This window comes from Phoxinus phoxinus (genome assembly GCF_949152265.1).
Source record: "Phoxinus phoxinus genome assembly, chromosome: 16".
Taxonomy (NCBI): Eukaryota; Metazoa; Chordata; class Actinopteri; order Cypriniformes; family Leuciscidae; genus Phoxinus; species Phoxinus phoxinus.
In genome coordinates this window covers 6,714,259-6,741,312 of record NC_136891.1, presented here as the reverse complement: position 1 = coordinate 6,741,312, position 27,054 = coordinate 6,714,259, and the positions used below count along the sequence as shown (strand labels likewise).

Sequence of the window (27,054 nt, the reverse complement as noted above, 5' to 3'; positions counted from 1 at the left end):
CTGCCCCAACGCTTTGCAGTCTCAGTGCACACACGCAAACCAATTAGTCCATGTGGACACATGCCCACACATGATATATGCTCATGACTGTGCGTGTGCACACATGAAACAGTTCACTCACAAATGAATAGTCTATCATTATTCACTCATGTTGTTGCAAACCTGCATGTCATTAATTAATTACAGTTTGTCTTAATGTCCAATCTATGTCAAGATTGTGTGTGTGTGTGTGTGTGTGTGTGTGTGTGTGTGTGTGTGTGTGTGTGTGTGTGTGTGTGTGTGTATGTAACTCAAGTTAAATTAAAGTAACTCAAGACTTTTAAATTGTTACCAAAAAATATATGTATTTCAAATATGGTGTTTTTTTCATCAAAGAATCCTAAAAAATAATTTGTGACAATGAAGACTGAAGATGATGCTGAAAATTCAGCTTTGACATCAGAAATAAATTACACATTAAAATATATTAAAATAGAATACAGTTTAAATTGTAATGATATTTCACACTATTACTGTTTTTGCTGTATTTTTGATTGAATAAATGTAGCCTAGCAGAAATGACCCCAAACTTTTGAATGAATGAATGAACGAATTAATGAATGAATGAATGAACCATTCAATCCAACACAAGTGATCAGTTGACAACTTAAAAAAATTTAAGAAACCCGTTGTCTTAAAATTAAGTAAATAACCTCATGCGTAATTGAAAAAAAAATTAAGTTGCGTGAACTTGACATTCCACATAACAATTACGCATGAAGTTTATTTAGCCTACTTAATTTTAAGGCAACGGATTTCCTCACTTTTTTAAGTTAAGTTAGCAGATCACTTACAGAGAACGATTAATTAAAAAAAGCAATGATTAAAACAAATGCACCCAGCGCAATTGACTTTGTACACCGACGCATGTATCATTCCTATTTTGCACCCGACGCACAGCGGACTTTTCCCTCCACAGACGCACGTCAGTAAATTGCTATTTTGCCGTTTGAGAAAACAATTCCGCCACAGACCAGGAAAACCCTAGTCTAAAGTCGCGTTATTCAGATGCTATTTTAAAGTCCGTGTGAACCGGAAGTTGCAAACGACGAGTGTTGTGACGTATTTCCAAGTGAAACGGAATATTGAACAGAGGGCAGGGTTTTACTTAAGCGCTCCTCCATCTCTGCCCATAGCAAACTAACGGTCTGAGGGGAGTGGTTAAGCGCTTTCAACCCAAGCCGTCAAGCCTATGTCATCAGAAAAGGAACGTATTTCCAGACCGGAAGTAACTTTTCAGACTTTGATTTAAGATTACCACGGCAAACAATTTTTTCCTGTGTATTAACTTGCGCGGATTAATTGTTCACCACAAGACTAGTAATATGCGCTAACAAAGTAAATAGGGTCAATTTTGATTTCATGTCGACTTTAAGGGCGCATGCTTGGCCATAATGTAGCACAACGCACATACACTTTGCTTCTCTCATCCACACAGACGCAGCAGTTCCCATTAATGCAAACCATACATAATTACAAGGAAAAATATTACCACACGAGGGAAATCATTGTGGTGTCCATGAAGATGTGAATAAATAGGCATAAATCTAGCTTACACATTTACCCACATTATTCAGACTAATTGTAGTAATGACGGCTAAAATCTGTTTGATCAATAGTGGCAAGACACAAAGATATATAAGGACATCTGACAAAGTGGGTTGTCCGTCAAGAACCAGTAAACTAAATGTTGAAGACTGCGAAATCACCTTTACCATCATAAGTTGCGTGCGCCATGGCAAAATCCGCTGTTAAAATAGCAATCCGCCATGGAACAAGCACGCCTGCTTTCAAAGGGAATGTGAGAGGACGCTCTGATTGGTTTATTTCACGTTACGCCCAAACCACACCTATGAGTAATGAAGCTACTTCAGACCAACCCATTTTAGATTTGCACCGGGCGCATGAGTCATTTATCTCGCTGGTATAATAGCAACAGCGCCCGAGATCCGCCCACAAAGTTACTCGCATTTCGCGTTTGATACTTGCGTTTCAGATCGTTAAAATAGTGGCCCTTAATCTGTATTGAACACCCAGCATAATCAAGCAGGCCACAGGACAGCCACCTTATTTAACCAGCCTCGCAGCTCAATTCTTCTAAGAAAGCCTTGCAGACGTCTGATGCTGATAGGTGAGGTTGCATTATTTATCAAAAACACCAACAAATGAAAAAGCCAGAGAGGGGGCGGTGAAGCTGGGGTTGCGTCAGCTCAGATGGGAATTATACGGCCGCGGGTCATCCAGCAGCCCAGGGATAATCATTCTTCAAAATCTCTGTAGCAGCCTTTGGAGTGCAGCCACTTTACCATCTCCAAAGGGGCATCAGCCAGCGGGAGCCACGGCCGGAGAATCGACCAGCAGTTCTCCGGTCTGGCGGGAGTACTATTGAAGATGAAGCAGAAAGGAGGGAACGCATGCTGAGAGGTGCACAGCCCTTGGCATTTTGTCAAAGTAACTGAATTTGCAACTATACACAAGAAAATGTCTCTAATAAAAACTCCTGATAGCAATTTTTTTTAACTTCTTCTAAGTTAGCAGAACCTTTGAAAACCTGAGAGTTAACACATATATCACCCCTTTAAGAAGGCAGCAAATTTCTGAGGCAGGGACGAAAAAAAGACGACCATTTCATCTGTCTTCCAGCAAAGAAATCTGCCGGCATTTCCTACAAGCAACAACACTTTCATCAAACTGGAAGTTACAATCCAAGGCAAAGGATGCATCCATGATCAGTGACTCCATGCATGATAAACACACAGTTGTCAGGCCAAACACACCGGCTTTGAGCCTAAAACAAACCCTGCAGTCCTTCAATATCAATCCATATCTGGCACTGAGCTGTCAGATATGAAAAGGCGTCTATGCTGGCAGCCAGAGACCTTCATCTCTCTCTCTACCTGCTACAACAGTTGCATATTTAATCCAAACATAAGCATTTCCTTCAGCGGCTACAACACTCACAATTCCACAACGGCACATCGGGGAGACTGCATTTATATTAGGTGAAATATAGCAGCTAACACTGCTTTGATTTATGCAAAACATGACGTATGATGATGGCATTTTATAATCTCCAAACTACATCACAATGTATATGTTAATGAAATTAATGTTTTTAAGATAATATCAATTTATATAAATATACTGTATATTTATACACATAACAGCATTAATAACCTCCAATTTTAAAGGTATAATGCATATATTTTTCATATCCCATCTTAAAATGCAAAGTCAAGTGAGTTTGGGATCCCTGAATGTTCTCCGGCCTAAAAATATGCATAACTGATGGGTCTTATGTGCGATGACATCCTCTTCCTCACACACACAGAATCTCTCTTTGTTCCCACATTCATGACCCCACAAGGAGTGGGCTGATATTTCACAGGATCGCTTCCTCACAAACACGTCTATTCATGAAGCATGTGCACAGCATGTCTAAACGGAACAAGCCCTTGCTGAACAAGCCTGAGAGGGTGAGGGGCGCTCACTTGTGCCGCTTCATTTAACAATTTCGTTCTTTAAAGGTCAAGTGTGAAATTCTGCGCTTTTTAGCATTGACAAATGGAACTGCAGAAATAATAACTGGTTTCAAACAGGTTTCCTACTATTAGTAAAAATGAAATTCAGCCCAAATTAAATGAACTGAGCCAATGTTTAGGCAAATCAACCAAACAATGGCTTATAGTTATAGTCGCCTCTAGGGGTGCAACGGTACAGATAGCCCACGGTACGGTCCGTACCTCGGTTTTTGGACCACGGTCTCGGTTCGGTTTCGGTACATGTTTTGTGCAGAAAGAGGCTATTTCATCCAAAAAATATTTTATTTTTCTTATGAGCATAAACAGAATGCCACAGTAGGAAGAACATCAATGGGTATGGAATAAATTAACACTCTAGTCTGTACTGAACAACACCAAGTAATACAACCTCTTCAACTATCACTTATGAAATACAAAATGTAAACAAACACACTTTAGAATATTCAAGCGTTTTTTTTGGGCTTATTAAAAAAATATGGTTGCTTTTTAGGAAAATCTGACAAGCAACTTCGTTTTCTTTACATCTATTCTTTACAAAACGGTTGCCGTTTTCACAATCTCCAATACATTGATTGACACTGTCTGCTCACAGCTATAGCCAATCAGTGCAATAATATAAGTGCTGTGGCATAATTCGTCAAAACATTCCGCCGAATCCGCCCCCAAATCCCCCTCATTGGAGGAAAAATCACGTTCAACGTGCAGGCGCGCGCGACGCTGTAAGCTATGATAGACGCAAATAAACACACACATTGCGAGAGTTGGCAACTGTGGCGGGCTTTCGTCTGCCTGGACAGGCAAACGCACGCACCTGATGGCGTGTAAAGCAAAAACTAAAAGGATCAGCGCGAACTCAATGGCAAAACCGAAGTCCCGCGGGACACGAGGGTAGATTGTCCCGTTCAGGGCTGACCGAACGGTCCGGGATTTTACCGTGTACCGTTGCATCCCTAGTCGCCTCTACATATTAATGCCAGACACTACAGACAAAGCAGATTTTATTTTTTTGTTTATTTCATGCACAGGTAAAAAAATAAAATAAAGATTTTGGGCTGCAGTATTTTGCTTCCATAACATGTCTTCTTTCAGACTACTAAAGAAACATCCAAAATACACATTTAAATGTTTATTATATTACACTTTATCTATTTGCATCTGCATATTTCAAACACAATACATATTTTGAATGGCTGTTTCCTCAAAGTGAGTTATTTTCTCATGCACTGAGCAACAAATCTCTACATTACAGTTTTATTCTGAAGGTTTTGACAGAATGAATATTCAAACATTTATTATGAAAATATGATATATCATTTTATAACATTTGTATAACATTTTATTCATAAAAACATGGCGAATTTGTCTGGCTGTTGACAATCATTTCTGATTTATGGAGATAAAATCCCCTCTGTAAAAACCTTGAACTGTAATAATGTCAAGAAAATGAAACAAGCTTTATCCAATGTTCAGATTTCTGTTCTGGAGATGTATGCAAATTAGTGCATATTTAATTAGATAGTGCTGTATTTGAAAACTTAACATTAAAATATAACTTAAAATAACATTTCAGAAAACTTGTAATCCAAAACAATTGTTTTAATGTACTGTGATGAATCATTTTTATTCTATTCAGCTGGAGGTAAAATATTTTAACATTGAAAAAGTTACATTTCAGCGTAACAAAAAATCGTTGGGCCGCAGCCGCCGCATTACATTTCTTGATAAATGTCTCTGGTCTCTAATCTGATTCGTGAAAAATAATGATGCACATTATTCTATAATACAGTCATAATATTTCATTGAAATATATTTTCTCCAACTCTAACTTTCTGCTCACAATCAAGGATGCATGGGCAGTATTAACCAATCATGTTATAGCCTGTTCACCTCGTTCTGAGCCAGTCAAATCCCAATGAATACTAATATATATATATATTTAATCATTTAAAAGACACTTTTAACCAATCAAATGCAAGCAATTTGTCATAACAAACTTACTTACAGTATAATATGCCAAGTTTGAAGACAGATTGGTGCACAAGGTTAAGCACAATTCACCTCGAACTGCAGAAAAGGTTTTGTTCCGAACATCACTAATGTTTTTTTAAATTCTCTTCAGTCCATTTCTTCTCTTTTTCCCAGCTTTCTAGTTTTCAGTCTTATTCTCTTAATCTGTGCCTTCAGGGACTGTTTCACATTTACTCCTGAGAGCAGATGAAGGTCTTTAGCTGTGGCTTCTGAAGCCTGACCCAGTTAGTCAAGCCTAAACCACATTAACCAGTGATTGGTGTATATGGACCCATTCCATCAGAGGAATCAGGGCTGAGGAGAAAACCACAGAAGAATAATAATGTAGTTTAAGGTTTGCCAGGTGGGCTAATGAGTTCCCACAAGTCAATGATCCGACCCGACGCTTCTGCCCAGAGATCACCGTTCATCAGTGAAGCCACGTTCACCACGGCCCCGCTTTGCTTAGCTTAGCTTTGCTGCTCTGCTGGGACGCGGCTAGGAGAGTCTGGAGCGCTCACCGTGCATGCTAAAAGGTGTCTGCGCATGCTAAGTGCATCTTGGGAAAACTCTCAGGGCTGAGAGTAAACATCAGAATGCAGAATCAAAAAATGACAGAGCAGTATGCAAGTTCCTCAGGTCTTTCAGTGCATGACATGATATAAGTAATGTAGGCATGTGAGAACTACAGTTAACCCGGAAACAAGCCAATTGTTGAGACTAACACGGCGGTACTGTAAGTTTCCAGTGACAAGCAATTTGACAAGCAAAAACACTGAAAGTAAAAATGATTGATGTTTGATATACACACTATTATATAAATATATATGTTTAAATAATTTAAAATATACTAAATAAAAGATATTTATAATATAAATATATTAAGTAACAGTTTTAAATATATTGTAAACATATCAAAAATATATAACTTATAAGTAACACTTTACAATAAGGTTAATTGCTGTAGTTAACATTCACTAATACATTGTGAAAATCAAAAGTTGTATTGTTAATTGGTTATTGTACTGTGAACTGACATGAACAAAATGTGCAACTTAATTTGTATTAACTACCGTTAACAAAATGAATAAATACTGTCAAAAATGTATTGCTCGTTGTTATTTTATGTTAGTTAAAACAACAAATGAGACCTTATTGTAGTGTTACCTATTTATAATAAAAAAATTATGAAATGTATGAAATAATAAATATATTGAAATATAATGTTACGCTATGTATTGACAACATGCCAAATTACTTCTCAAATAAAGAGTATTTTAAATCAATTTAAAATGTCTTTTTTTTGGCAGTCAAATGAGTCAAAATAAAGCTGTTGGCGTTTTAATTTTCTGGTTCATTTGTTGCACTGGGAATGGGAGTTTAAGCACATTGCATTGTGGGATATATTATTATGTGCAGTGTTCTTGGTTATACTGCACGATTTGCCATCCGACACTCTATGCATACAGAAAACTTACATTCTGTGCACAATATGCACACACAAATAGTAAGATTAATACACTAGCCTGAACAAATACAGTCTAAAAATAAAAAATAATGCTTAATGCTTTATTATATACAGTGTTGCATACAGTATATTTTTTTTAAATATATGGAAAAATCAAGGACATTAAATAGACCTAAGGATTTTATCAAAAACTACTGTAATTTGTCAGAATAAAACACTCCATTGGCTTCAATTTGACATTGAAAAGCAGTTTCTGTTCTTCCAGTGTGATCGTCTGCATGACCACTGGAGGTGTGGAGAAAATGTTCAAACAGCCCCAGTGCGATCAATGCCTTGATTATGTGCGGATGCTCCTCGCCTTACATCACTCCTTGGCAGTCATGAAGACACCGCTAAATGGGCGAACAGGGCCGGAAAATTGGACTCCTGCCATCTTCAGCGACACATCCTCTCTGTAATGACCTTTGACTCTGATCTCAGACTTTCCTGGCACACTGGACTTGACGGGGCGTTTTTGAAACTGACAGAAATGCTCAAATGTTTCTGCCATAAAAATCTTTATTCTCATCCAATATATCAGTCTATGCATGGGTGTTTCTTCAACTATGGGCACTTTTGGCCTTTTAGAAAAGAAATCTTCTCATTAAAAAAGCTCTCATTAATTTGTGTCATTTGTCCACTAACAATGTGTAACTGTGGACATACATACATCATTTCTTTCCACCATATCAAATGTATCATATTCATATCATGTTCATATTGTGGTGGAAATTATATTTTAAATATTTTTTTAAATAAAATGGCCGACTCTTTTGCCTTGCTCATAGCTAGCATTATATGTATGGTAAAACACACAATTTAATCATATTTTAATACTTTTTAAAAAGTAATAATTTAAAGCATAATATGACAAAATTACTGTTTGATTGGAAATGACACACAATATATTCAGTTCACAAGTGATATTTACCTTTAAAACAAATTTATATTAAAATTTCCACACAATAAACACAAATCCCATACATAGATATTTAAATCAAATAGACAAATAGATATTTGTATTTATAAAATATATATTTTTAAATATACAAAATGTTGTATATGATTTATTTTCATATATTAAGATTGAAAGTCTGTGTCTGGAGCAAGGGTAAAAATATAGATCTCCACCCTGGGACTTAAAAGTACATGTAGTTGAAGAAACATCCTCATAGCTGGGCATTAACACATCAGAGTATCAGTACACCACTCAGAATTAGATTTTACAGATGCCTTATTGCAGTGACAGTGTGCCATCTGACACTTAGATTTTATCCGTGGCTGATATTGACTAATGGCACTGAAATGTCTATGTCATAATGTCTGTTTATTGGACACTAGAGGACAGGAAATGGAGACTGTGTTCCATTTAAGCAGTAGGAAATGAACATGAAATCCTTGTGTCAAGACAAACAGGGATGGTCCAGCCCTTTAATTAACCCCTAAGACATGATAAACCGCTGAGTCTTTCCTTCTCTCTGTAATCTTTTAGAGGTGTAGTTTCTGAGGCTCTGCTTTTCAAGTTTGAAATGACCGTATAACGTATAATAAAATAATAAAATGACACAGAGTGCAATGTGCTCTGATTGGTCGGTTGGACCAGTGTATTGTGATTGGTCACTACTTATATGTGTGTTACTAGTGTGTTTTGGAAATGTCCTGCCCCTCACCATAACTGCGAGTTTCAACACACTACTAATGCAACTCAACCAGGCCTCACTCGTTTTTTTTGCGTGCCCTTAACGGAAATTATTATAATGAGGAATATCGCGACATGTACTGTACCTTCCCGGAAGAAAACTCAAGGCTATAATCAAGGCGTTCAAATGTAAAAAATATATAATAGGCACTCCACTTTTTCCACTTAAGTCAGTTTATAACGTTAGTCCAATTTTGTTATTCCAAAATCCATAACAGAAGTCTTTGGCAAACACTCTTTCCCTCCTCTTTGCGAAACCTGCTGTACATTGTGACAGGCTCACAAAACAATCTGTGCTAAAATGTGCTACACAAACTGTTCAAATCAGACCAGACAGTTATCACAGATATGTGGGCGATTATGTGCTAATGCCATTTCAATGGCAAGTGGTCCCCAAGTGGTCGCCAAGTGGTCTTGGGGAGTTGTCAGTTCTGCAAGATAAAGGAATAGTTCAACCTAAAATGAAAATTAAGTCATAATTTACTCACCCTGGTGTTTGTTTAACTCTGTATGCCCTTCTTACTTTTATGGACCACAAAAGAAGAATTTTTTAGAAAAAGAATTACTGCTCGCGATCGTGAATAGCTTTTTAAAAAGGAGCGAAAGTATCACAGGATCACAGTAAGATCCTAAGTGTTCTGGGGGTATACTATACAATATGAAATTTGATGTATTGTTTAATAAAAATCCTGACCCGTGCACGGCTATGTGACGTGCGAGTTCGTGAGACTGTGTTGGCGCCGCAGTTCACTCTGGTTTTGCCCAGAAAATACACACAAGTGGAGAAATCATGATTATTTATCAAAAACGCGACATTAAAAAAAAATCTTATTTTGTGGTCCATAAAGCCTTACAACAACACCAGAGTGAGTAAATTATGACTTAATGTTAATTTTGGGGTGAACTATCCCTTTAAGCTATAGTACACTGAAGTGTTATTTGCATTTAAGCGGACTTATATTCAAATATCAAATATCCCTTGATATTTTTCAAAGTAAAATTTTAGGTGCACAATTTTACCAAGAACTTCCCCTCTAAGTGTCAGACTCCAGCATAAAAATCCAGCTCCAGTGCACTGAAATAACTCAAGTCACCAGACAGGACAGTTCAAGTGGTTTCTAGTAGAAGGAAGTGTTGCATGACAAACATTCAAGCTTTTTGTACCACTCGAGTCACAGTGATGAAAAGTGGCTGTCAGTAGATTATGACCAGCTTTTAAAACTGACAGGACGCGTACAGATGCGGCAGCTCTGTCACTGACCCCTTATGAAAATACCCAAGGATTTTTGTAGATATGCCACAGAGAATTAAAGAGCTAACGGGGCCTTTTTAACCAGCAAAATCCATGAGCCCTTGGGACTGTGCTTCATTAATTTACCTGGCAAAGAGGTATGTCACTCACAACAAAGGCCATATACATAGAACTATTAAAGTTACAATACCATTGTAAAAAATTGGGTTGGGTTAGATTTTTTTTTAAAGAAGTTCTTATGCTCAAGGCTGCATTTATTTGATCAAAAATACAGCAAGAATAGGCTATATTGTTTAAATGTATTCCTGTGATGCAAAGCTGAATTTTCAGTCTCATTACTCAATTAGTCTTCAGTGTCACATGATCCTTCAAAAATCACTCTAATATGCTGATTTGCTCAAGAAACATTTTATCATTATCAATGTTGAAAACAGTAGTGCTGCTTTATATTTTTGTGGAAAACGTGATGCATAATTTTTCAGAAATCAAAAAGTTCAAAAGAACAACATTTATTTGAAATAGAAATTTGTGTAATGTTATAATTCCGTCACTTCTGGTCATTTTAATGCATCCTTGGTGAATAAAAGTAGAGATAGGTATAGGTATATCGATATTTAAAAAAAAATCCAATACCGATAACCGATAATTATTTGTATATGAAAGCCGATAACCGATATATTGGCCTATAAATCTAAATCCACATTTGTATATAATTTTTAAGAGCCTGATTACAAAAACAAAAGTCTCACCATTAAAAGCCATAACCCAAGCATAAAATTATAATGTTCTCATTATAATTGTATGTAGCTTATGATAGACTTGCACTGCACTTAACCATATTTTCCTTTTTGAAGTGATTTCAATCATATTTCAAGCAATCCAAAACCATCATGGCGAACAGTGCACATCTGACGTGTCTCAGCTGAAGGTAATAATAATCCATTATTTATAGGCTTTAGGATATCAGCCAAATTATCTTAAAGGTCTGATAACGATAACATTAAAAAAAATTACATATATCGGCAAATACAGATATGGTGGCCGATATATCGTGCATCATTAAATAATAGTATTAACTTAATTTAATAAAAAAATGACTGACCCTAAACTTTTAAACTATAGTGTACAGTGGCAAAAACAGTCAGAAAGAGGGTGAAAAATGGAAATGTAAAACTAAATCTTTGGTTATTGGAGAAAGAAATACTCTAAACTCAGGTTCTGCTATGAAAAGTGTACATATCCCCTTTGAAGACGTGTCTGAGGGTGCCATTGTTTTTGAGCTGGGGAATATGAGTGGAAGCACACTAAGATTCTCCATCCTCCCTATCAAAGCACCTGCTTTCCCAGTGGCCCATGCGGAGACAAATTGAATCCTGGCCGTCCTTCATTCACCGGCAGACTGACACACAGGGCGTCACTCCTGAATTCACCTCGATTAATCACGTTTCACTGGAGGGAATCAGACGTCAAGTGAATGATGATATTTGACTTTGCTGCAATGTGAGGGCCAATTAATTGAGGGAAAAGAACTTTCATTTTTTTCTGTTATCTTCAATTTGGCCATATGGTCAAAAGCCAGCTTCCCCGTCACCTCTATCAGAATAGATCCAAGAATGATCCACATGTCTGGGCAAAGCATACACTCATCACTGACACACACACACACACACGTAACTGCAGCGCTCCAAAAGATTTATTGGAGAAACCAACTGCTGAGTTTGGAAATGGCAAAATTTTCAGACATTTTCCACTCTCCTGAGTTGATGTGTGATATTTCTTTATTCTTAGACCACCCACAAACCCTTAAATATGCTCTTCAGGTGAACTTGATTTCACCAAGTACAACATGTTCCTTGATCAACATCTTTGTTGATCCTGTAACAACATTCCAAGCAACCAATCAGATTTGAGGGGAAAGTTTACAGTTTTTACAATTGTCAAGTTTAGGCTTACGACCAGGGTTAGGTTAGCCTGGCTCTGCCCTCCTACGTACTTCCGTACTTCATTTTTCTTCAGTACTACGTCTGGGTTTGTGGTATATTCATGGGTTTTTTCCAGTCAATTTTTTACCGGTCCAATCAGCGAACAGAGGGAGTGGCTGAGAACGATGATGTTGAGGTAGTGCGCTAGTTTGAGTTGAAGTTTCATCACGACCAAACGTTAGCGATTGGTTATGGCAGATCCAACAGTTTTAAACTTCATCAGAGTACCCGCCTTCAAGGAAGTTAACGCTCAATGGAGAGAGGCCAGACTCTCTGTACAAATGTATGAGAGTCTGGTAGGACCAGGCCAGGGTTAGGTGCTTCTACATCAGTGTTATTCAGCTGTCATTTCCCTCTTATTTTAGAGAAAATGTATGGATAGGGTTAGGTTTAAGGGGTAGGGATATGGTTAGGACTACATTTACAGACAGGAATGTTGTTCCAGGGTCAACTAAATATATTGATCCAGGAACATGTATTACTTGACAAAATTACAGTGACCCCCCGGTATCACTTCGGTGTCTGCATGTTAGGGGGATTTGCACACAAACCTAACATTTGGCTTTACAAATCTTGGAATACAGCACATATGTTTACGATGTGCTTTTGTGTCCTTTTTTGTGATCCACGTCTACCTATAGGAATACGACGCCTATCACTGTATATATATATAAGCTCTTTCAGTATTATCTGCAGCTATCGCGTTTCTCAGGACAAATTACCCTCCTCCCTCCCCAGCTCCTCCTCTCGTCAGTCAGGATTTGGCATTCTGATTCCCCTTGAATCAGAATCAATTCTCGAATTATGTTGTACTTTAAAATCTTGAATTATTGATATCTGCAATACATTCATGTTGGTTCTGTTCTGTTTACCCTAAGGGGGGTTATTGTTGCTCTCCCAGCTCTTATCCATGCTAGTTCTTACCATAATTGTCAATCCTATTTGACGATAGTGGTCCTGACAGAAATTAAAGTAAGTAAATGATCACATAATATGAAAACATAATTATTATCAGTACATACTAAATACATTTTAATGCAGCACTTCATCCTCCTTTCCAAAAAGTGAAATAAAGACATTAAAGTGCATGGAGGAAGGAGTTGAAAGAGGGTCCAGCTAAGCCAAAATAAAGCTGATTAAAATGCCTGGATTAAATTGCTCATAACTGTTCCACAAAGCAATAAATGGGCATTAAGCTGCGTACAAAACTATGAGGCTCATTATCAGGAGAATTTCATGACGAAGACTGAATGTTAACTCAATTTGAACAGCTCCTGCCAAGTCAAGCCATGTGAGTTCCTCTGACCTGATTACCACCAAATGATTAAACAGCCAATTACATCGCGCCACAAGGCCCCGGAATAGCCATTCTGGGAGCAGAAATCATCAGATCTGCTCCACTGTTATTCTGAGAGGGTACTTCACGTCGGAGAAACACTGGATCAGTGACTTCTAAGCCTTGAGCAACATTTCGATATTTCTATATAAGAAATGTTTGTCTTCCAAAGCTCGCAAATACTTTGTGATTAAATTTTGGAGCTTATCTGGTTCTATCTTATCTGATTGATTTAGTCTAAATTGTAATTTAGAATAATTTCTTATGAGGATCCAAATTGAAAAGATCATTTGTAGCAAGGATTCAGCATCTAAATCTTCGCCTCGGAAGGGATGAATGGCACATTTCATTTAACATTTCTCATGATTTCAGCTGTTCGGCGAGCAGTGATGGTGCCACAGGAAATGGGAACAAAGTTGCGCTGTTAGACCCAGGAAGTCCACGAAGCCATGTGAATAGCTTGGCTGCACCAGAACAATAACATCATCCCTCCCCCTCCTCAATGAGCCGTGCACATTCCATGCATTATCTCCCCGGTTGCTAAGAAAAGGAGACACTTTCTTCGAGGATTACATTGCGTCTTAACAAGTATGACTAGTAACAACTAGTTTTCAGCGGTCTTGTTTGGTGCGGACAAGGTTCGACTGGCAGCATTCACACTTATTCTAATGAATCGCACTAACAGAGCAATCGCACCAGGGTTCATTTTAATCGAACCAAACATGGCAAGTATGAACACACCCTTAAACAAGAATACTTAAAGAAAAATGTAAGAGGATTTCGATATAGAGAAGAGGAGCTACGTCATTCGTTGGGTCAGAGGTCACCCTTTCACTGGTTTTTGGCTGAAATAAGAAATACATATACACCTAGGATGGCTTGAGGGGTGAGCAAATTATGGGATAATTAACACAGAAAACAAATTAATACAAACTATTATTTTAGTATTATTGAAGATAAGAATAACGTTCAAAATTTAGCACGAATGCTACATTTGACTTAACATTTTACCAAGAAGCCCAACCCCTCCAGATGTCACAGAAGCCGCTGGGACTGCTGGGTAGATCAATTTCAGAGAAATATAATCCATTGTAAAACATTATCAATTTCCCCCTTAAACAACTTCCATCCATTTGCAAACATTATTAGCTGTAATGCAAAAAAAGATATCTTAAGCAAATCTTACTTTGCTTGCCATGTGAACCAAATGGGGGTTTCTATAGACTTAATGTAATTAGATTTAGATTAGCTGTCCTCACTGTCCATGTGTCAGAGAAAATAACTGCCCCCCCCCTCCCCCAACCCCCAAAAAAACACATTTTGATTGAGATAACTGTGGACTGCCACAATAATAATCACTGAAACAAAGGATCTGATTTTCAGCTGTACATTACGCGCACACATTTTGAGGTGAGGACGGAAAACAGCTCTACCGAAGGTAATGGAGGACAAACTCCTTTTTAATGCTGCTCCTAACATGCCATGGGGAATTAATAGACGTTGCATATTTTATATCTTATTATGTCACATTGTTTCTGCAACCCCGTTGCACACTGTGAAAAGCAGTAACATGGCAGGTTTTACCCTTGATACAAATTCACACACAAAATAAAGGGTGTTATGTTTTGCCATGGAATTATACAAATGTAAGAAACATTATGCTGCTCTTACCATGCAACAGTTACTAGTCGCTCTAGCCCTCCAAAAAGCATAAAGGATTTACATTTTTAAGTGAACTGTTCCTTTATGTGGTTATTGAATCTAAATGGAAGACAATCAACCAGGGTAAAACAACCTTGAGGGTTATTAATGCAATCTGAATCTTTCCTCCATTCATGGGCTATTATGCTTCATATCGCACTGCTGGTTAATAGGGCATTGCTAGGTTGTTGCTAACGTGTTCGAGGTAGTTAATGAGGCGTTGCTAGGTGGTTGCTAGGGTGTTCGGGTGCTATGTGGTTGCATACTGGCAAAAAGAGCTAGTACTGAAAAGGAGATAGATAGATAGATAGATAGATAGATAGATAGATAGATAGATAGATAGATAGATAGATAGATAGATAGATAGATAGATAGATAGATAGATAGATAGATAGATAGATAGATAGATAGATAGATAGATATATAGATAGATAGATAGATTTATATACAGTGGAATGATGCATCCTACTGGTTAAAAGATTCCTCAGTCAGACCAGCCTCACTTTCACCCTATAAGAGTAGATTCTACTTTTGGCAGGTTCACAATGGGCACAGAAGCACCAAGTGTGCAACCTGATCTGCCCCTGCACAGATTCCACCTCCTGGGATATTGTTCTGGGAAATAAAGGCAAGTGGTGGGGATAAAAAGGACCAGCAGATGGCAAAGAGAGAGAAAGAGTGGGCCGCCTGACTCATCTGACCTAGGACTACCAGCTGTCATCCTCTCTGCATAACCACACACACAACTGGAGCCAATGAACCCTCCCGTCCGGATACCCTCACACACACAGGCACGCAAATTACCAAACACAACAACTCGAACAAGTCAGGGGAACACTTTGACACATTTGAAGGTGGAACGTCCAAATTACGATCAGAAATTAACCAGAAATGCCACCAAAAGTGCCTCAATATTTTCGATATGGCAGGGGGGAAAGTATATATATGATTGGATGATTATTCCTGTGATTATTATGTTTCTTGCAATGTTATATGTGTAGCTTTTCATTTCTTAAACAACCATGTAGGAAGACACATTATGCTCATATTCCAGGATGACAATGTCAAGATTCATTCAGCTCAAATTGTGAACGAATGGTTGGGAGGGAGCATGAAGAACCATTTTCTCACATGAATTGGCACCTCTGAATCCAGACCTTAAATTCATTGATAATGTATGCACCTCTTGATGGAAATAACATCACATCATTTATATCCGTCAAGACGTGCATCAATTTTTGGTCAAGATCTTGTATTGGTCTACTGAAGAACATCCCAAAGACTTTCAATTTCATCCAGGAATATGGCCATGACGTGTCTTCCTACATGGTTGTTTATTAAGAAATGGAAAGCTTCACACTCCATCAATTAGAGTTAAAAGAACTGTTGCCAACATACTGTATAACAAGCTAGAAACACAATAATGATCCAATCATAGACTCGTAAGCATTTGCCTATTTAAATCCAAACAGTGACTTTAAATATATATATATATACACACATATATATATGATTATATTCTAGAATCAATGAGTATTGGATTCAGTGAGACTGCAAACACCATAGTGGCCTGTACTAAATATTCATACTCACAGTCTCAAGTGCAAATTGTGTGCTAGCATGATGGGTTTTGATGAAAAATAATAAAACACTAGCCTATAAAAAGTAATCAACTGGAAGAGGAAAGTTAATTTCTGACATTGGCGCACCTAAACTAAACCTGAATTCGGCAACATCAGAACTCGATCAAGATTAGATCTTAGATTTCAAGATAGATAGTTGCTCAGATCAGTTTTATTTGGCCAAATTGTTCTTTTGTTCTGTTTGAATACACAACAGGTTTTCTGAGGCCACAACTGAACAAGCGTCTGCGTGCACTCGTGATTGATGGACACACACATCACAAGACAAAAGAGGGAAAGTGTGCATTTCTCCTCGAGACCTTTCTGTCACCATGATGAAGTGAATCCTGACTTCTACAAAAAGACAATCTGTACTGCTCACTGCAAGCACACAGACAGAGGAACAACATTGGAAAGACGTTGTGTAGGAATCAATAAGCAATTACAGTATTTGCCATTATACATGAATATTTCATAAATCACTGTCCGACTGAACAGTAAAGATCACGACAAAAGAAACATGAACGTAAAAACAGGACTTGCTTCACCTATCTATAGCTGATGACAGACTAAAATAAAGATATAAAACAGGTTTATTATTTCGATCAGCTATCACAAACAATATTACATATGGATTTACTCTGATGTTAACATGGATGGATGAGCAAACCAGGTGCAAATGCAAAGTAAACATCTCAATAAATGTGCTTAGCATGGCAAAGTTGAATTGATTTCTGCTGGCATGTAAGGGCAAACCCAAACATATCCTGATCCAATATCTCCAGTAGTTTCTCTTACCTGTTCAACACTTTCTTCATCCTCTGAAACACCGATGGTGATGCGGTGACGGTCTCTGGTGGAATGGTCTCGATAGTGGTGACAACATGGTTCTGGTGCTCGGGCATCATCTCTAAAGCTGAAAACTAAAGCGCTCAATCAGTAAGCAGTGATCATTCCTGAGGCTTTGGTTATTCCGACCAGCTCCAGCTCTCCATATTGCAGGTGAGAATAAACAGGTGTATGTGTCTCCAGTAGGTGGAGGAGGAGGAGAAGGAGGGATGCTGGAGGATCCTATAGGTCGCTGGATGTTACAGATTCATGCAAGATGAAGCACCTGTTTCTCTGTTTGATTTCTGAGCAGATGTTTCCCGGTGGTTCGGTGCGCATCTTCTGAACGCCAGAGCAGGACTGCCGTGATTATTGGGAGGCGGTGCGTTTTTGAGTGAACTAGACCGTTTGGCCGCTAGAGGCCGCTGCTTCCAACGGAACGCTTCAACCAATGGGAATTATTATTACTTATTTATTTTTAATGACTATCATTAAATAAAATGCTGTAATGAATAAATATAAGCAGATTTAATATATGCTGTAATAAATAAATATAAGCAGATTTAATCAATGTAAAAAATAAGTACTATAATAAATACATGAAGGGATATGTAGTAAATATTAAGAAAAAAGACTGTATACTTACATGGAAGTAATAAATAAATGTAAGTACATTTACAACATGAAAATATAAATACTGTAATAAGTAAATATTATTCAATGTAAAAAAAAAATACGGTAATAAAGCATTATGTAAGCATTATCAATTGTAAGAATAAAATACTGAATGATAAATAAAAACATATAGCACATAAATACATACATGTAATGATAGATGGATGGATGGATGGATGGAGAGAGAGAGAGAGAGAGAGAGAGAGAGAGAGAGAGAGAGAGAGAGAGAGAGAGAGAGAGAGAGAGAGAGAGAGAGGGAGAGAGAGATTAAAGTTACATTTAATATTTGTAATATTAGTCATTTTGTCTTAAAATCAATTGAAACTTAATTTTTTTCTCATTTATTTCTGTATTTTCTTTAGATATAAGGAAAGAAACAATTAAGTATCCACTGTTATTGATTCTTTTACAAAAACAAAATCATATAAAGTAAAGGAACAACGGGGAAAAGGCAACTAAATGAATTCTGTAACTTCTCTTCAGAGAATGTAATCTTGCCATAAGGAAACACTGAAGGTCAATTCCCCGTTCACCGAGATGTCAAAACAGAAGCCAGTGGTCAGTTAGCCGCTCCTGAGGGACACACACATCTAAGCTGAGAGGCTTGTTAGTGTTGCCAAAAGACCAACAGTTATGGATGCTTTTGTTCAAAATCAATACATGGATTGCCTTTACTTGCAACACATCTTTGTTTTTAATGGTTGTTAGAACTGTAGCTCTGTTTTGAAGCTCTGTCTTTATTTGGTTTGACACTTTTAAAAAAATGCTTTGAGTTTTAAATCAACATCCACTAATGATAGATGAGTCTGTTCGATATCAGCCGGTTTAGGTTGAGATACTGTTTTCATACAGGCTTTGACCACCAATCGCCCCTTCGTTGTCATGGAAACCAGTGGCCAGCACGCCGAACAGGATTCACTCTCATAATGCTTGTGTGAGAAACCGCAGTGTAGAGTGTATTCTGTGTGCCTGAACCACAGAGAGAGAGGTCACTGCGAGACTATACTAACAACAGGTGCAATCATACTGGGAAATCACAGCCTTTACACCATTCATCTATCCTATCTATCTATCTATCTATCTATCTATCTATCTATCTATCTATCTATCTATCTATCTATCTATCTATCTATCTATATCCTTTTCAGTACTATCGATATATCGATCAGACCACAATGCAATGTGCACAAATTGACCTTCCATTTTCATTTTGACAATTGAAATTGAAAATATAGTACCATTATTATTAAGATGATAACTGGACACATGAAGCTTGATGAAGTCATATGTCAACAATATACAGTAGGACACCTTCATGTTTATCTTGGAAGTGCCAACTCTTATATAGGCTATATAATAGATAAACCTTTTAAGCATGCTATTTTGTCACATGACCTCATTGGGTTGCTTGTCTTCGGAGTGACATTAGTGTGTGTGTGTGTGTGTGTGTGTGTGTGTGTGTGTGTGTGTGTGTGTGTGTGTGTGTGTGTGTGTGTGTGTGTGTGTGTGTGTGTGTGTGTGTGTGTGTGTGTGTGTGTGTGTGTGTGTGTGTGTGATGTCATGTCTTTAAAAATGATGATGTTAGAAACGATTTTGGTTCATTCATCATGACAATGGGAATGTCAGCTTGAGTGCGTACTGCTAAAAGTTGTTAATGCAAACAGAAATGTGTGCAGTGTGCTGCACATACTGCAGAAATATTAGTATGTTAGTACGCTGTTCCAGCAGCCACTATCTTATAATCATTTTCTTGACTGAAAGACTGGGTTCCATCTATTTAAACTTTCATGCAGCCTGCAGCATCCTGATATAAAACAGCCTTTATCTTTACCTTTTGCTGACTGGAACATGACTGCTTTGTCGAGCAGCAGAAGACAAACACCCTAACAAGACAACGACCTGACAATGTCTGTGCTATAAATAGGCACAAATTCAAATCAATAAAAACGAGGGAACAGCAGAGCTCATAAAGCAGGTCCTTGAGTGGATTTATGCGTCCGCTAATGCATCCTGACTGTTGTGTGTTCCCTAAAACAGCCTAATGATAATTTAGACTTGGGCTAATCGACTTCGAGACGTTATTTTTGTAGAGAGGTCTAAATTATTCTTTCTAAGCACTTCAGTTCAGTGTGCTCTGGTGATCAATCGATCTGTTTCTATTCAAGGTGTTGCGTGCTGCTGCAATATTTCTGTATTAGCCACGGGGGGAGGAACACTAGAGCTCGGTCGATGAGTTTCTCTGACTGACTGAAGGTCCACGCGGGCTTTTGCTTTATTGGAAGCACGTACAATAAAAACAACAAAGGATTTTTAACAAAAAGCTCCATATAACACACTATGAAGGTCATTCTGACAGACACAGAAGAGATAGCAGCCTAATCCACTATCAATTAAAGGCTCGTGTGGTCAGAGCTATGTTGATTTGCTTTGTTTAGTTTTTCTTCTCCTTCAATTTCAGTAAAGTGGGACCATGGGACCACAAGGATACAATATTTAAGATCCATATGGATCCTGTATTCCTCAACGAAGCCCTTAAATTGTTTACATTTCTTTACACTGCATAGAGTCATTGTTTAAACTAACTTTAATTTAATTAAAAATATATCCATGTTTATATTATTGAATATATAAGGTCTTATCACTGTGTATTAAGTTTTTTTCCAAAGAGAAAAGTTCAACCACATTATGACAATTCACGCTTTCTGACATATTTTCGTCATATTATAGGCCTACACAATATTTGCTGCAATTAGGCCAACCTATTTTCAAATGACCTTCAACCCCAAAACATTTTGAAATCCCTAAAATATTTATCTATTCATCCATCCTTTTCAGCACTATCTATCTATCTATCTATCTATCTATCTATCTATCTATCTATCTATCTATCTATCTATCTATCTATCTATCTATCTATCTATCTGTCTGTCTGTCTCTCTGTCTGTCTGTCTGTCTGTCTGTCTGTCTGTCATCTTTTTCAGCACTATCTATTTATCTATCCATCCATCCAATGTGCATTTAACTGCTTTTAGGTCAAAATATGACACTGATAATTAAAATTATTTTTCAAGTGGAAACAAAATATACGACTATATAAAACTTATTTTATACAAACAATACATTTCCAAGGAAACAAATTGTATAACATTTAAAATTTCAGATTTACATACATCATAATTTGTTTTATACATATGATATAAAAAACAACAACAACAAAAGAAACAGTGCATTTCATCACACAAACATCTTGCTGGGCTTCAAATTTATGACACTGAGCAAGCAAAACAGTGAACATCTTGTCTACTCAGTTTCCATTTTCATCTAAAACAAGGAATGGTGTAATATGGAATTATCCATACCACACCTCAAATTTATTCAAAACAACCATCAGAATGATTTGTATACCAGCTACACTCCTTTGTTCCCAACATTCGCAGGTAGGTCACGCCAATTTGTTCTTCAGATACTCACAAACACCTTCACATAGGCTATTATTCTCAGAAGATTCCCTCAGTGCAGCTATCATTAGTTAAAAGTTGTCATGTATTTTTCACGTTCAGCCACTCACATGAAATTATTCAAACGAAACTCACTTTTATACTCTTTAGAGACACGAAAGACAAAAGATTCAACGAGGCTCGAGGTAATAAACCTATCTTGCTTGCAATTGCGGTTTGTGAACCGCACTGACTGGTTGTGAATCCACATGTAAAAAAATATGAAAAGAAATCTAAGTGATATGAAAAATAGCAATAAATAAATATGGAAAAGCTTGTAATACATTAAAGATGATGAGGGACATGTAGACTGAATTTCAAACTGCATTGAAAATCTAAGGCCTTGGAGCCAAATTTATGTTAATCTACAGCGTTATTCGTCCTCCTGAGGCGAACATGCTTTTAAAAATGCAACTAGGTATTTTCATTCCCAGCAACAATCCATAATGAAACTTCTATGAGAACAAGGGAACATAAAAAGCAGATTTTTGTAACGCTGTAGTTGGCTGTAGATTCGAATAATATATTGAACCATCAAATGAAGAGCAGTTACTTTCTCAAAATAGCAATTTTCACAGTCTTTTACCTCAAAAAAATGAGTAAATGACACCTGACAGAAGCCATGAATAAGTCTCGGGATGTTATCGGTGGCCCAGATGTTCATAACACCTCCTGTCCTCACTGACTTAAGTGTGTGCTTCACTACTTCAGAAGCTGCATTTTTGGATATAGAGGTGTTTAAGATTTTCATTTCAAACAAAAGTTGTTCTTTTCTGAAACATCTTGTATCAAAAAATAGTGGATCATTGTGTGTGTGATATATATATAAATCATTGATGAGATGTTTCTTTAGCAGAAAATTTGAATGATTTCTGAAGGATCGTGTGACACTGAAGACTGGAGTATGCTGAAAATTGAATTTAAAAACATTAAACCAGAAAATAATTATTTTAAATTGTAACATTATTAGCAATATCACTGTTTTTACTGTATTTGTCGACCCCAAATGTTTGAACAGGATTGTATGTGAACAATATGAACAAAAAGCTGAATTACTATAGAGTAGCCAATACAGCAGAGCCTGTGACTGGCCTGTGGCTTAAATGCCAATGTCATGAGCTCAATTCCCAGGGAGCAGTGATCAAATATATAGCCTGAAAGCAAGTCACTGTGGATAAAAGTGCCAGCCAGATGAAATTCAAGTTAAGAGAAATATGCACACACCAGTCAGAAGCAGGAAACCGCAACAGAAAATCATTCCTCTTTTCTCGTCGACTCCACTGCAGAAGAATCAATGCCACTCTCGGTACAACTACTGTTCAAAGATATCAGTAACGTTTATTGTACATTCACGCTGGACACTAGCAAACAAACCCTTCCAATGGCAACCTGTGAATTACACAATTAAGACTTCTTCATGGGGCCTTGCATGATGAAAAGCCTGTGGCGTTTTATGAAAGAAAAATGACGGATCTCACAAAATATTAATATGAAACATTTCTGATCCACAGAGATCTCGACTGAGGAAACAACAGACTTTTTGAATTAAACAATATTTACTGATTTGAAAGTAAAAATCAAATAAAAACAATTAGCGCCACAAGCCATTACAAACAACGAGAGCTTTCGGGAGTTGACAATGAAGAGCAATCAATTTACGCACTTGAAATGACAAACTTCGGGGTGTAATGCTAATTAGTGTCATTTGTGGCATGCTCGCGCACATTCAAACAACACAATTACAAACACAACCATTTACAGCGCACTTGGAAAGCCTTCATGGAGTTGCGATATGACAGCTTAAGCATGCAGAAGATTTGTCGAATAGAAAACCCTCGCACGTTTTCACTGTCTGAAAGCAGCTGTGCAACTAGAAGTGCGTTCAATCGTATAGTTCACCAACAGTTCATTATTCTGCTTCCCTCTCCAAGGGCGCAAAAGTCACGCTATGAAAGACGGATGACTGATGCAACTTCTGTAGAGTTCAGTGCACTGGCGCAGACTGTCATCATTCGACTGTGTCCAGAGATACGGCCAAGGAAAAAAAAGTACATTTACACCATATAACCACGTTTCTTTAATTCTTCGTGACCGGCTTGCTGGTAGGCGTAACACGTAGGGCAGCGCTTGTGTACTTTTCTGCGTGAAGTTACTCACGGAGACTCACACATACACAAACATACAAGCATAATCACACATACACACAGAGAGACGCCCAGCGGGCCTTGGTGGAGAGGAGCAGAGATGATCCAGACGGAGAAGAGCAGCAGTGGCGTGTTGCTGGCGCCGAGGCTTCCAGTGCTTGCACTGTAAACATGAAGAGAGGGACGGACCACCTCCATCGTTCAGTTCCTTCTCTGCGGACCCAGTCCCAGTTCTGCTCTCTGCGGACTGTTCCTCACTTGCCCAGCCGCTGCTCACACACCGCATAGCACTGCAGAGCACCGAATAGGTCGTCGTAAGAGGCGTCTATGTGGGACGGCATTGAGCTACAGGTGGAGAGGACAGAAAAATGGAGAGAGAATAAATCCTTCAGCAACATACCAGTTAAAGAAAACGGCCCCAAATAAAAAAGTTAAATATTTTTTGGGAAAAAATTATTTATATGTGACCCTGGACCAAAAAAACAGTCACATGGGTAATTTTTTTGAAATTGAGATTTATACATAATTTGAAAACTGAATAAATAAGCTTTCCATTGATGTATGGTTTGTTATGCTAGCTAGGACAATATTTGGCCGAGATACAACGATTAGAAAACCTGGATTCTGAGGGTGCAAAAAAAAAAAAAAAAACATCGAAACATTTTAAAAAATCATCTTTAAAGTTGTCCATTTATGTTCGCGATTGTGATTCCGATTTAAGGTAGGAAATTTACAAAAGATCTTCATGGAACATGATCTTTACTTAATATCATAATGATTTTTTGCATAAAAGAAAAATGTATAATTTTGACCCATACAATGTTTTGTTGGCTATTGCCACAAATATACCTGTGCTACTTGTGACTGGTTTTGTGATCCAGGGTCACATATATGAATCTTATGGATTGAATTAAAGATGAATTTATTTGATCAAAAATACAATAAAATAGTGATTATAGTAAATAGTAAAATATGTTTTCTATTTTAATGTTTTAAAATGTAATTCGTTCCTGTGATGTCAAAGCTGTGTCACATCCCTCAGAAATCATTCGTATATGCTGATTTGCTGCTCAAGAAACATTTATTGTTATTATTATTATGATCAATGTTGAAAACATCAAACATTTATTTGAAGAAAAAAAAAAAAAAAAAATAATAATAATTGTATAGTATACATTATACTTGCTGAATAAAAGCACTAATTTCTCAAAAAAAAAGAAAAAAAAAAAGAAGTAAAAACCAAACCGGTAGTGTACATTTAAGTAAATTACACAATTTCAGTTATTTCCAAATGTACACATTTAATTTTAGTGGAATGAACATGATCAGACGTTTGTTGTTTCCTCAGGGTAACTGAGCTGATAATCAAAATCTAGCTAATTATAAACCCGTCTACAGATGTGTTATCAGGCACCAAACAAACACAGTCCAAAACTGAATCAGTCATGATACACGGAAAGGAAACTAACCGGATGATCAAGTTTGCTAATGCAGTAAATAAAATAAAAAACAGCACAGTGAAACACTGCCCTCTAGTGAAACAAAAAAATAACAGTGTTGAACAATGAAAATTCCCCTTTATTTTCATTAGCTTAATTCAGACTTATTTAAGTATCTTTTTAAATATAATATGATGTATATATATAATTTAAATTGACATAATACATGCAATAATGCATTTGAATTTAATAAAAACAAATAAGTACACAGACCTACTGAAATTAAATGGAACACATTTTACATTTTCTGAAATTAACTCACAAATCAAAACATTAGTTAAATTGCAGTCTACATTGACAATCTGATATGGCAAATGCTCCATGCATATTAATTAGACAAACACTGCCGTTTAAACTAGTTTAAGATGAAGCATGTCAGATACAGTGGTAATGATGCAATGCAGTGCAAGTCTATGTGTGCAGTGATCTCACAGAGCTGTACACGTCATCACGCACGCTTGGAAAGCTTCCAGAGATAAGTGTGCCAGTGTAGACAGGTTTAACTGTTAATCTGTGCCGATAATCTCTCAAAAGGATTTAAGTGAACTCTCCAGGCATAACGCCACCATACGCACTCATGCAGAACAGGTGAACTCGATTATGTCCAAGCACATACTGTATGCTACAGATCCCACAATATCACTCACAAAAAAGTTTAATATTTCTTTGTTGTACGTTTTTCAAAATCCTAAATCGCCTGTTTATTTCTAGGTTAGATACAAATTTAAAATTAGAGATTTTAAAGTCTGTTCTGTACAGTTTGTGCTTGCTCAAATACATCGATACATAAACATACTCACATAATCTCTGTTAGTCTGATGTGCCAGGGAAGAAAACCAAGTGTGCTTTCCACAGGGCCGAACTTCAGCACCAGGTCTGGGTCAGGAATGTTTTCCGACTCTGCACGGGGGAAAACATGCATGAACCTGAAGATGAATACTGAGAACAATACAGGCTCTTTTGGAGACTGAGATGATCTTGGAGACCATAGAGACAGCAGACAACAGGTTCTGCTCGCAAAACGTGTCTGTGCTGTATATGACCCCGTGTAACCAGTCAAATGCACATGCATGTCAAAATGTTTTTAATATGCAAAATTACTGTAAACAGTCGTTATGTCTTAAGGGATTAGACAGGCAGGACAAAGATCTGATGTGTCAAAACAGAGCTGTACATCAGCATGAATGCAGCCTATCAGATCTCCCGCTGCCAATGATGTCATCAGTAAAGCTGAGAAAGAGAAAAATCACTCATTGCTCTCGACTGGAAAACGTTCAGCTATTGAAGGCACTGTTTATTGCTGATAATAAGTTTAGTTGTTCCCCTTTAGTATTTACTTGTATGTTTTGAAAGTATATGAATATTCTTAACATACAATTGTTTTGATTTCATTTTTACTTTTGTGAAAACATAACTACTTATGACTACAGAAGTAATTGAATCTTACATTTATTTGTACTTTTTTTTGTCAATTTTTTATTTTAAGGCAGTAAAGTTAACTAAATTAACATGAAAAATTGTAGATCAAGAGCGGTTATGAAATCAGATCGTGATTCCCAGAATTGGATCGGATCGTGAGGTGCCTAAATATTCTCAACCCTGAGGAGGAGTCCAGCGAGCAGCAATAACAGAGCAGTGTATATGTACCATAAAGATTCGCCATCATTCAATTCAAATTTATATAGTGCTTTTCACAATACATATTGTTTCAAAGCAGCTTTACA

General features: G+C 37.2%; 2 protein-coding genes across 2 annotated transcripts in view; both read right to left on the bottom strand.

The window, feature by feature from the left end:
• The window catches only part of slc35f1 (solute carrier family 35 member F1), a 131,617-nt gene extending 113,737 nt beyond the window's left edge, over nt 1–17,880 (bottom strand). Inside the window, exon 1 of the mRNA XM_079583645.1 lies at nt 17,486–17,880. Within this exon, the coding sequence (XP_079439771.1) occupies nt 17,486–17,595 (110 nt within the window). The 5' untranslated portion in view covers nt 17,596–17,880. The remainder of the gene's footprint in view (nt 1–17,485) is intronic.
• A 3,393-nt stretch (nt 17,881–21,273) lies between these two features.
• nus1 (NUS1 dehydrodolichyl diphosphate synthase subunit) overlaps nt 21,274–27,054 on the bottom strand; it is a 9,714-nt gene continuing 3,933 nt past the window's right edge. Inside the window, exons 4-5 of the mRNA XM_079583917.1 lie at nt 26,131–26,230; nt 21,274–24,176 (exon numbers count right to left, since the gene is read on the bottom strand). Of these exons, the coding sequence (XP_079440043.1) occupies nt 24,086–24,176; nt 26,131–26,230 (191 nt within the window). The 3' untranslated portion in view covers nt 21,274–24,085. The remainder of the gene's footprint in view (nt 24,177–26,130; nt 26,231–27,054) is intronic.